Below are 11,667 nucleotides of genomic sequence, written 5' to 3' on the forward strand. Positions count from 1 at the left end.
GGTTGGCCTGGAGGAGTTCACAGGGCTGATTGCTTGTGGCTCCAGGAGGAGTTCTGCCCTCCACCACCAAGTGCAGATCTACAGGGGCTATGGGCTTCCTGTCCCTGGGGCACTGTGGGCAGTGGCACTCTGTGCTCTAGGCCAGCTCTTGTCATCACTGCTCTGCTGAGTGCAGACAGCTCTTGCAGAGACCAGTGGAAAACTTCATGGGTTGCTAATTTGGACTCATCTCTATGGGCATCCCAGTGTTTCCTAGACTCAAATGTCCTATGTATAAGGCTGTAGCTCCTGCTGTGTTTGCTGGCCTAGACAAGAGCAGGAATGCTTGTACTTCATACTTGTACTATAGAATGCTTGTACTTTACACTTGTACTATAGAGCTGGCTTGGCTCTATAGGGACACTTAGAGCCTCACCAGGAGCTCACTGAAGTTGGGAGAAAGACTTCACTGATCTCTGGTTCTGGTCCTAAAGGTGTGCATGGTTGGAGGAAAATGGAGGTCTGATTTAAAAATCTCTGCATAGGAATAAATCCCTGCCTTTGAACAGCATGGTGATTGCACAGCACTGTTCTTCCACCCTCCCTGGAAATGTCACCATGCTGTGGGTGTTGAGCTGGGATGCTCTAGGCTTGCAAAGCGCAGGGATGTTTTATGGAAACAGGTAAAGAAGGTAAAGTGTAGTGATCTGGAAAGGGAGGAAACTTTATCTTCTCAGTGTGCTCCACAGGAGGCATAGAAGTGTGATTGACTTCTTTTGTTTCTTCCCTGTTCTTGGAGCAGATCTCAAGACAGCAGTACCAAAATGCCCTGATGGCATCCCGGATGGACAAAACACCTCAGTCCTCGGACAGTGAAAACACTAAAATCGAACTGACTCTTACGGAGCTGCACGATGGTTTGCCAGACGAGACAGCAAACCTGCTGAATGAGCAGAACTGTGTGACTCACAACAAGCCCAACCACAGTATGCACAGTGAAGGAGCCATCTAGGAGCTGACTCCCCACAACCCACCCATCCCATCTCCTCAGCAGGACCAGCCCTCGCTCCTTCCTGCCTCCTCCCCGAGTGTGAACACCGTTAGTGTGTGCTTGCAACACTGCTGCATCCAGTGTTCTGAGACCAAAGACTTTTGCGTCCGTTCTGGGAGCAGAAGAGGAAGAAACAGGAAGAAAGGAGCAAAGAGCAAGAGAGACTAAAGACCCAAACGTAATTTGGGAATGGTGAGCCACCCTTGAGAACGATGAGAATTCTTCTTGCAAAGTAGAATTATGTTTATTTTTTATCTGTACTTTTGATCTTTGTTGGGTTTTTCCTCCTCAAACACATATGGGGAAGTTTAAAAGCTCCTCCATTATTTTTTCAAGAGAGATCATGTTTTTAAGAAGTATTTTGCAGAGTTTTAAATTGTTTCTGTCCCTCATGAACCTCAAATGGGCTCTGTCATGGTTTTGTGAATTGGCTCCAATGTCCTTAGGCCTCTTCTCACCCCTCTGTGGTCCTTTTTGTTACCCTGTTGAAAAAGTTAGTAACTGGTACTTGTATGTTATTTGTGTCCTAAGAAGGAGCAAGCTTCAAGGAATCTCTAGTTTCAGCCACCTGGAGGACCAAGAGATGAGGATTATTACATTCTTGCAGTTAATTTTCAGGGAAGGAGTGGTTACTTTGGTATTTAATAATGTTTCAAATTTCAGAAAGTTTCTTTGTTAAACAGGCAAAAGCATTGTTACACTTAGTTTTGTAACCTCCAAAACCTTTGTGTATGTTGAAGACGATACTGGGGGGAAGGAATTAATTAGCAAAACTGCAGTCACGTGAAATGAAAGCCGGGTGTGATATTCCAGTGAAGTAACTGGGTGATTTTTCATTGATGTTCCTGACAATTGCATGGTGAAGTCATGTGTGCACCCTGAGATGCCAGGTCTCTGAGCACTCCCGTGCTGTAGTGGTCTGCGCACAGTTACCTTGGCCAGAGCAGATGGTGCAGCCTTTGCTGAGTATCAGAACATCAGTCCCTGTCCCCCCCGTAATCTCTAATATTAACACAGAAGATGCTGCTACAATTACAGCCAAAGTACATGCTCCAGGTGACAGTAAACCTCTGCCAGTGCAAGGATGGGCACTGCTGAGGAGCCAGCACCATCCTCTCCTCTCCAAGAGCTGACAAAACTTTCTAGACGCGAGTGTATTGCACTTCAGGGATTCAGAGAGGTTCATTTCCAGGCTGTTCCCAGCCACATTCATTCCTTTGAGTGGATTCAGTGCATTTCCTTCTCTCTTGCCCCTTTTAACAGCCATTGTAGGGATTACCAAGGTAGCAGAGCAGAGAGCCTCCCACCCAGCTGCCACCAGTGCAGGGCAAAATCTGCCTTGGGCAGCAGAAACCAATTCCTCCACCCCAAAAACCTGAATGTTGATTGGGTGCCAGCAAGAGGCACCCTATGGCAGTTGTGCATCACCCATTTCCACAGATGGAGTCTTAAGTCCTCAAATGAATAAAAAAAGAAAGTCAACCCCGCAGTCCTCTTCCAGTGCTGTCTCAAACAAAATGTGAACATCAGTATCTGGATTGATAAATCAGGCTTTGTGGTTTCTCTGCTTCAAGACCCTGCTATGGCCCCTGGCTATGTAGCATTTCCCTTTCTTTACACGTGGATAATCTCTTTGGGGACATCCAAAGAAGCCCCCAGCCCCAAATGCAACTGCCAGAGCTCTCTGTGCCTGCAGGCCTGCCCCGTCTCTCCTGCTCACGGGCTGGGAAAGGCACTTGCTGCAAGTTCCCGTGGTCTGTCTGTGTGACTGGTGGCTGGAAAGGTGCAATATTCCATTACAGGATCTCCCCATGGGAATTGGAGTGTGGTGTCAGAGCCAGTTGGGTTTGCCTGTCTCCCTCCTCCTCCTCTCTTTTCCATCTTCATAAAGCAGCCCTAATTTTTGCTGTCCACCCCGATGGGAGCCACCCACGAGGATGAAGTCCCTGCAAGGGGCATAGAAATTGCATAGTATCCAACCTGTGCATGCAGTGAGGAGGAAACAGGCCCTCCAAAGCCTTGCTCTCACATGTAGCTTTTTGACTTTTCCCATCCAAAAGTGTTTCCTTAGCCTCCATCCCACCCTTGCTCTGATGTGCACCAGCACTGCTGAGAGCACGTGGCTTGGCAGCATCATGGGCTGCCCTAAGCCTTGTGCCTGCCCAGAGAGCTGCCAATATTGCACCTTTCTCACAGAGCAAAATGTCCAGATGTTACAGCGTTTGTTCTTGGCGAGGGACTCACCTCGCCAGTTTTTATCTAGTGTTGCTGAATGTAAAAGTGTGTTGGAAGTGTTTGACACAGTGGTGAACTTGAGATGCAGTATCCGTTTTGTCAAACCTGCCAAAGGAGGCAAGGCTCAAGTCAAGGCAGCTCTCTCCAGGATGAGGTTGCTCACTGGATCTGACTTCTGCTTCTTATGACAGGTTAAGGATTTGTTTCAATGTCTGTTTCCCTTTTTAGAAAAAAAAAAAGAAAAAGGCAAAAAAAAAAGCGCAAATTTTTCCAACCAAAGCCATGTGATCCCAAAGCAAATACCTCCTGCTTCTGCCCATGCTGCACTGTTCCAAAATTTGCAGGCAATTTTTTGCATGACCGTTTTTCATCATTTGTATAGATCAAATAATGGAAAGTGAAGTAATTTTACTTAATTTCCATAAAAATAGTTGATTATAGATGTGTTTCATATGGGAAATACGTACCTGGCCCAGAGGGGTTAGGAGCTGCTACTACTAATTAGCTTGAAGAACAAAGCATGGTCCTCTCCTTGGAGGGGAAAAAATCCCATCTCCCTGTTCTCAGGGTATTTACAGTTTTACTGTTTAACAGATGCGAGGGGTTCCCAGCCCTCCTGGTGGGAAGCACCACAGCAGAGGAGCCCCGTGCCCAGCTCAGGATCCCTCTGAGCGTTGGCTTTGCCGATGCCAGGGCTTGGCTCTCCTGCCTGCAGAGGAGCCCTGCCCTTGCAGGGGTGTCCTGCCCGAGCAGATCTGCCCCCTCTGCCTCGTGGGGCGCCTGGTTGCTGTGCTGCAGTGCCACGAGGACAGAGCAGGGCACCAGCTGGTGGCTTTGGGAATCGTTGGACTTGACCTCAGACCTTGGCCAGGCTTTGACTTGTGGAAAGGATACTGCATCTTCCTATGTCAGCTCCTGCTGCTGCCTTTGTTCCCCTCGCCCGTCTGCCTCTGGGTGCAGGCAGCAGGGTGGATGATGGCCTGTTGGCTGGGGGAGGCTGGGAGGGTATCTAGCCATGGTTTCTACTGTCAATACAATTTTGCACAAGAGTTCTTTGAAGTGAGGTTTTCAACACTAATATCTTAAATGCACAACTGTGAATTATAACTTTTACACTCCTGTTGGTTGAATTTCCTTTAAACAAAATGAACCTGAATCTGTTGTAACTATGATTTATTTTTTTAAATTCTGTGTATTGCCAAATCTTTGTAAAGAGTGAAGGAATGTTCTTGCCTTCCAGTGAGAATCTTTCTCCAAATGAGACTGACTCTGGTGATGTGGAGATCATATGAAGCACATTAATTCTGAGAGGAGAGGGGCTCAGTGGGGGGCTTAGCAAACCAGCCTCAGCCACACTGTGCTGCGAGCTCAGACCCCTTGGAGTTTACAAAGTGCTTGTTGTTTTATTCCCAGCTTGTCCACTCCCTGAAATCCCAGTGCAGCTGGAGACTGCTGCCCTGGAGGAGCTCTGGATGGGTTATCCCACAGTGGGGTGAGGAATGCTGGCAGGGTGTCCGGGCTGGCAGGTGGGCAGGGGCCCCAAGACTGGTGTGGCAGGAAAAGGTGCTTCCCCCATCCAGATGCACCAGGAGAGGAACCTCCACAGGGCAGATCCCTCTGCTCACTACTTCTGCTCCAAACGTGTGTCATGTATAGTTCCCTCTCATGTTCTTTTTGCCCCTGTGAGCTCCTGCTCCAGACTAAGCAGGAATGGGATGGTGGTTGAGCCCTATGCAGGGGCAGCTGGAGCTGGCTGCTGAAGGTGTGCAGTTCTTGGGCCTCTTGGAAGAAGGGTTAGCCACTCACATTGTGCCCGCTTTTCTGTTCCTCCTCTCTTCTCCTGGACTCACTTCCTTTTTCCTCACCACTGAGGGCTTTTTTGTTCGTTTTTCTTCTTTTTGTTAAGTGCCTTTTTGTGTGGGTAGAGCTGGCAAGAGTAGGAGTCTCAGGATATGGCCCTTTGCTCTCAGACCTGGACAAAGCTCAGGGGTAACAGCCTGAGTTGCCCCGATGGCCCACACCCATCACCCATTGCTGCTTCTCAGCCTTCAGGGCCCAGCTTGGATGAGGATGAGATTTGGTACCTGTGGTGTCAGGCTCTGGTTCAAATCAGCCCAAAGAAAACCAAAGAGGTAGCTTTGTGTGAGGGGCTGCTTGGGCAGCAGTGGTGCTTCCTGTGATCTCTGCAGAGCTCAGCCAAGGGGTGTGGGGGTGCCAATGGCAAAAAGCAGCCCTTTCTTCCTCATGAGCATCCTGTGTAAGTATCCTACATGGTGGAGAACAGAGCCACATTCTCCAGGACCCCTTGGAACATGCACCTTCCTCGTGCAGAATTATGTTCTCTATAGAAATCATTCCCACATGAAAGATGTACCATATTTTATAGAATGTCTAATACACACATCTGTGGTTTTAAATCTAGTATCTGTGTACCAATTGTTAAGTTATCCTATGTCTGGATTACCAGTAGAAAACTGGGGCTGGGAGTGGGGAAGGGTGCTGCAGAATACCTCTTGTGATGCTGACTTGAGGCTTCATCCCAAAGGTGCCCACCCAGCATTGAGGGGTCCCTGTGTCCACACTGTGTCCTCTCCCATGACAAGAGCCCTGGCTGTGTGTGGTACAGCCCCAGATGTGCTGCCCATCCCACCACCTGGCTCTGCACTGGGGCTCTACATAGACCCAAAGAAGTTCCTGTTCCCTGGATACTGAGGGTTGGTTTGGCCCAGCGGTGAAATGATGAGCTTAACCAACACAATCAGGCATCTTCCCATGGCACGGATGGGAGAGCAGCCTTCATCTGACTTAGCCAGCAGGGAGGACAGGCTCTGCACCACAGCTGGGCTGGGCAGCCACCCTCATCCCTGCATGTGGTCCATCAGCTGCAGGTCTCTTGTTGGTGTCATGTCTATGGTGATTCTGGCCTCACTCCCACAGGTGAGCAGCACAGGGGACCTGGACATCCATGGCTTCATGCAGAGCCCCCTCAACAATCCTGCTTGGTGCCTTGCTCTTGTCCTGGAGCCTGGCTTCATGCTGGGTTGTGTTCCTCTGGGGCCAGACTCAGGGCTGCATCCAGATGAGGAGATGTTGTTGCTGTGAGTCCAAGGCGGTACAGTTGAGCTTTTCCATCTGGTGTGTGCATATTTTCCTGAGCTTCAGGGATGGGAAGGGGTTGCTGGAAGGCTGTTTCCAGTCAGTGGCACGGTACAGGTGGCAGATGGAGTTGTTTCATAGGTTGGTAGCACTGAATTCAGTAAAAGTGATGTTTTCTTCTTATCCCGAGGTCAGACTCTATAGCAGTTCTTTGCATTGGAAATACGGTACTCAAAGCTGCTGGTCTTCTGTCTCCAGCTGAAAAACATCATTTTCCCCTCAGGTTTTGCCCTTGGGCTCTGTTTTCCTCTGAACAGGGCTGATCAGTAGGATCCTGCAGCAGATGGTGCCCTGGCTGCTCTTGCTCCTTCAGTGCAGGTTTCTGGCCAGGGAAGTGCTTGGTGTTTGATCCTCCCCCAGAAGCAGAGGTCTGGCTGGACTCAGTAGAAGTGGCCTCTCATAGAACCAGGCTAGAGGTTTGTCAGCTGCCTGAAACATGCAAAGGCTGCAGGTGGCTGCAATGCTTCAGGGGTGGATTTGATTTCTTTGTTGTCTTCTCCTCCAGAGAGCAGCATAGCAGTTGGTTGGTAGCAGGATTTGTTGGAGAAGAGGGGCTTGTCCCGGCATTTGGTGCTTGGTACAGCAGTCTAGGATCCCTTCTCAACTGTTTGCTGATCACAGAGCTTTATAATAGAAGGTGGTGTTTTATCCTCTGGGCATCACTGTTGAACCAAATGCTTCCAAATACAAGTGAAAAACTGGTTGGTGTCAGATGCCTTTAGTTGGAAGTGCCAATATGGAATGCATGTCCCAAAGATCACTGTGGGAGAGTGAGGGGTTCCTGATGAGCTCCTCTTCTCAGAAGTGACAGACTGGCCGGGCCTAGATCAGCTCCAGGGTCATTCCTGCTTTAAAGTCTCAGGTCCAGCAGGCTGGGCTGGGCTGGCTGGTTTTCACCCAGGGTACGTGCTCTGTCCTTCTGCATTGTGCTGGCTTGGATTCAGCAGCGTGGCCTCTGTGACAGCTGTGTGCACATCACAGCTGCCCCTCTGCTGCACTCACTGGGCTTTAGCTGAGTGTTCAGGAAGGTGACAAGGAGGGGCAGCAGTCAGGAATGGGCCATACTGCAGCCATTCTGTCTTCATTTCTCACACTGAGGGTAGGAGATGCTGCTCAAGGGACTCTGCCTTCCTTGGAGATCACATGGAATTTGGAGAGTTGAATCCTACCAGGACCCCAGCAGCAGTGCTGCAGTCCCAGTTTGATCCATGTTCTCCTGAGCACAAGGGTCGCTTAGCAGTAGTTCAAGGTCAGGCCCTGCTGAGGGACCTCAGAGCTCTTGGCATTGTTTTTCTCCAGCAGAGCCAGCCTTGACACCTGAATCACTGGGCAGGTGCCTGGATGCCAAACACAGTGAATCTGAAACCCCAAATACTTGAGCCGTGTTCCTGGAAGCCGTGAGCAGCTGGTGCTCAGCAGCCAGAGGTCTCACACCAAACCTTTCTCCTCCCTGGCTGCTGCTGGCTCGGCCTTGGTCCCCCCATTCCAGAGCATGGTGGCTCTCCCTTTGCAGTGCATTTTCATGGCTGTCTGATCCCACTCCAGCCAGCTCTTCCCTGTGTCTTATTTGCCATCGTATGTGGTCTTTGCAAATTGTATCATATTGTACATGACTTCGGGTTTCCAGAGTTGTAGTATTCTGACTACAGTATTTCTGTGTGTGTACATAAACCTGAATAAGCACAACTGAAATCCTGAATGAAGTGTATACGTTTCATATACTGATTGTCATACAAATTAATTTTATAATTATTCCAATTTTGTTGTAGATTTCCAATCTTTCCTATTTATTTTGTACCAGATTTATTTGTATATTTTGTGATTTTGTTTTAAAGCATTTTGTTTATTTCTATTCTTTTTAGATAAATGATGATTTTTTTTTTCTGTTGAACATTCCAGTTTATGCATTTTTCCCTCCTCTATGTTCTCCCCTCATTTCCAAGGGACAGATTTTGGCATGTGGGTGGTGGGGCTGATATCTGTGATTCTGCACCCAGATCTCTCCTACTGGCACATTTAACAGTCTTTAATCTCCACTTCAGCTGCCAAGAGCTGCAGAGAGGTTGGATCTTGTTCCTTTAGAGGCAGGTGTTGCTCTTCACTTTGGTGGGTCTGGGCCTCAAGACCAGAGGACTAAACCTCTGCAAGTCCTCGAGCTGGGGAGGGCTGTGCTGGTGGCTTTGCTGATCAGGGGCTGGCTGGGAAGCTGGTGGCAGTGGCAAGCAGCTGACTTTTTGAAGTTCCCTCAAGGGTGAGGGTCTTTTTCTTTCAGTAATAAAAACCCCTTATTTACAACCTGCTCTCCGTAGGTCATGTTTGTCTCTGGGCGCAGATGCCGTCTGTCTGTCTGTCTGTCTGCAGCGCGTGCTCCTGCCCTGGGGGACCACTGAGGGATGTGGCAGGGGATGACGGTGGCTCCGTGGGACGGGAGGAGTTTGGTGCAGTGAGTCGGTCCATCCCCCTGCACTCGGGTGCTGCTGCCTTCTCCCCTCACGCTGGGTTTTGGCAGTGGAGCTGCGTGGGGCCTGCAGCAGCAGAGACATTGCTGAGCAGGAGAGCGAGCCTGTGCTCAGTCCCTTGCCCACCTTCACTTCCAGCTCACACTGGTGGAGGAAAGCCCCTTTCCTGTGTGTCAGATACAGCCCTGCCATGTGCCCTTGTTGTGCTTCTGCCATCCCTCAGCCCCTCTCCTCTTCACAGCTGTTCCACCCAGCTGCTCTCCCTGCCCCTAGCTTTTGTCATGCTCAGCTCTTGAACTGCCAGACCCAGGGTTAGCAAGATGGGCAGCAGCTGCTCAAACCTTGTGGGGATTTTTGCTGCACCCAGTGCAGCTCTGTCCCTGCTTCTGTGCTGCAGGATGGCCCCATCCCTCTGGACCTCACTCCCCCATGATGTATCAGCAGGACAGAGAGAGTGGCAGGGCCTTGAGGACTCCTGCTCCCCTGTGTGTGCCTGTCCCTGGCAGCTGCTGGAGGGTGCTGGGGTGCTACGAGCACGATGGAAGAGAAATTAATGTGGAGGCCAGCTTCAGGGCTGGCTCTGGTGGTAATGAGCAGCAGGAAGGAGGAGCAGGATAGAGAGAGCCCAGGACTTCTGGAAAGGAGGGTGCAAGAGGCCAGGTCCCTTCAGGGAGGTGGGATGGGTTTTGGCTGCTGGGTCCAGGCCGCTGTGGCAGCAGGGCAGGAGCAGTTCCCAAAGCTGTACCCAGGGCTCTGTGTCCCTCAAGGCTCCAGCAGTGCCTCCTGCCATGGCCAGGCTCTGCAGCCTAGTGGCCCACAGGGCTGGTCTCCTGGAGGGAAAGCACCCTTGTGCAGGGCCAGGGTGGACCAGTGGCTCTGCGGTTACAGAATTTCTTTATCCGTGTTTGTCGTGCTGGGGCTTCAGGCCGGAGGTTGGAATGGCTGCTCAGGGACTGGCACAGGGCTCTGCAGCCTCCATCATGGTCGGGCATATCCTGACACAGAGTGCAGCTGGGCCTTGCTCTGCTGAGTGAGGGGGTGGCACAAAGAGGGGAGCTGGGAGCAGCTCACGACTGGGACCTGGTCAGAAGTGGCTGTGCCCAGCACACCATGTCTGAGGGCTGTGGCAAAGGGCAGTGAGCCTTGGGTTCCTGTCTCTGGTAGGGTTTGGTTTGTGCAGCCCCTGTGAGCCCCCTCGGGCTCCACAAAGCCGGGGAGGTGGATGTGAGGTGCTGGGGAAAGTGGGAGAAACCAGAAATCAGGTCAGAGAGAGCTCGGGACAGGGCCTGAGGCCTGTTCCCCCATGCTCGCCTTGCTTCCACCAGGCTTTTGCTGCAGGAGACAATACTGCTGGTAGGCAAAACCAAAGCCTGTCTGTCCCTGGTTGCAGAGAGCAGCAGGAGCTTTCCCTGAGGCTCTGCAGGGTGACTGAGACACGGGTGCTGCCAGGCCACCAGCTCCTGATCAGCTGGTGCAGATCAGCCATGGGCAGCTGCCTGAGGGAGGTGTGGGCTGGGAGCTTGGGCTGTGACCGTGTCCCCAGTGCCAGCCGGGGCAAGAAGCTTCACCCTGGCTCTTGGTCCATGGTTACCACAACTTCATGGTGGAGCCAGCAGGGGATGGGTAGGATGGTACAAGGCCAGGCAGTGCCTGTGCCTCTGTCAGGCTTTGCCCAACATTTTCCCACCATGAAGTGAGGGTCAAATACTTTCCATTGCTCCAGCCTTGAAGACTCTTCTCCCCATCTCAGTCAGAAATAGCCCTGGGCTGGGAGTGAGCTATTTGTGGTGACTGATTGGGAAAGAGGAATGCATGGAGCTCCCCAGACCCTCCCTTTCTGCAGCCACATGCCTCCCCCAGCTGCTGAGCTAAAGCTTAAAAAATTCAAGTAGCTATACTTGGAGAAACAAAGTTTAAACATAGCAGAGCCCAGCCTGGCCTTTGGTGAAAGGGCTCGGGAACAGCTCCCTGGAACCCCTCCTGCAACCAGCCTCACTGTGGGTCCATGTTAGCTCCTCTCCAGACCCCAAAACAGGCCAGGGACCAGAGCTCTGGAGTTTTCAACAATCCCTCAAGTGTCAGGTGTTGAGTGCTGGCCACCAGCTGTTGCCATTCAGTATTGCTTTTCTGTTTGGCACTTTGGGCCCTGGTACTGAAAATCCTTCTGTGGTGGTGCTGATGGGGGAACCTCCTGAGTCTGGTTTGGTTGGCATGAGGAGTTGGTTTGCAGGGGAGGGTTGAGCTCAGCAGTGCCCAAGGCTGCCTGTCTTTGGGTATTCTTGTCTATTTAAGCAGGTTTGCAGCTCCAGGTGAGCTCAGCCTGTGCTGTGCCCTGCTGCCACCCTGGCCATGTGTCTTGCAGGGACAGAGGGGCAGGAAGTGGTCCTTGTTAATGTCTGTGGGAAACAGCCCTATCAAGACAGTGTTGGAGGTAGTGGCAGTGTAGGGATGTTCCCCTTCCCACCATGAAAAAGCCCCTCCTCACTGTGTCCAAGATAAAATGTTTCTCTGCCCTCCCGGTGCTTCCCTGGCTGATGCAAATGGTGGAAACAAGCCTTGTGCCTCACCATTGCTTCCTGGGGCAATGTGAGGACCAGGTGTGCCCTTACAGCAAGATCCACTGCCACTGCTCCTCAGTGCTTCACACAACTGATTCCTAAAGATGCTCTCACTGTCCCCCAGTCACCCACCCTGCTGGCACCCCACAGACCAGTCCCATCTCTTCCCACCAACTCCAGCACAGCTCTCATCATCTCAGCAACACCCCACAAAGCACACCACTAAGCA

At 51.3% G+C, this 11,667-nt stretch overlaps 1 protein-coding gene across 1 annotated transcript in view; it reads left to right on the plus strand.

Annotated features, from left to right (window-relative positions):
• Positions 1–4,421, plus strand: part of CNNM2 (cyclin and CBS domain divalent metal cation transport mediator 2) — a 113,603-nt gene extending 109,182 nt beyond the window's left edge. The window contains 1 exon segment of the mRNA XM_039708835.1: positions 782–4,421. Within this exon segment, the coding sequence (XP_039564769.1) occupies positions 782–991 (210 nt within the window). The 3' untranslated portion in view covers positions 992–4,421.
• Positions 4,422–11,667: the final 7,246 nt, after the last annotated feature.

The sequence above is a fragment of the Passer montanus genome, unplaced genomic scaffold (assembly GCF_014805655.1).
Source record: "Passer montanus isolate IOZ18808 unplaced genomic scaffold, ASM1480565v1 scaffold21, whole genome shotgun sequence".
Classification (NCBI taxonomy): Eukaryota; Metazoa; Chordata; class Aves; order Passeriformes; family Passeridae; genus Passer; species Passer montanus.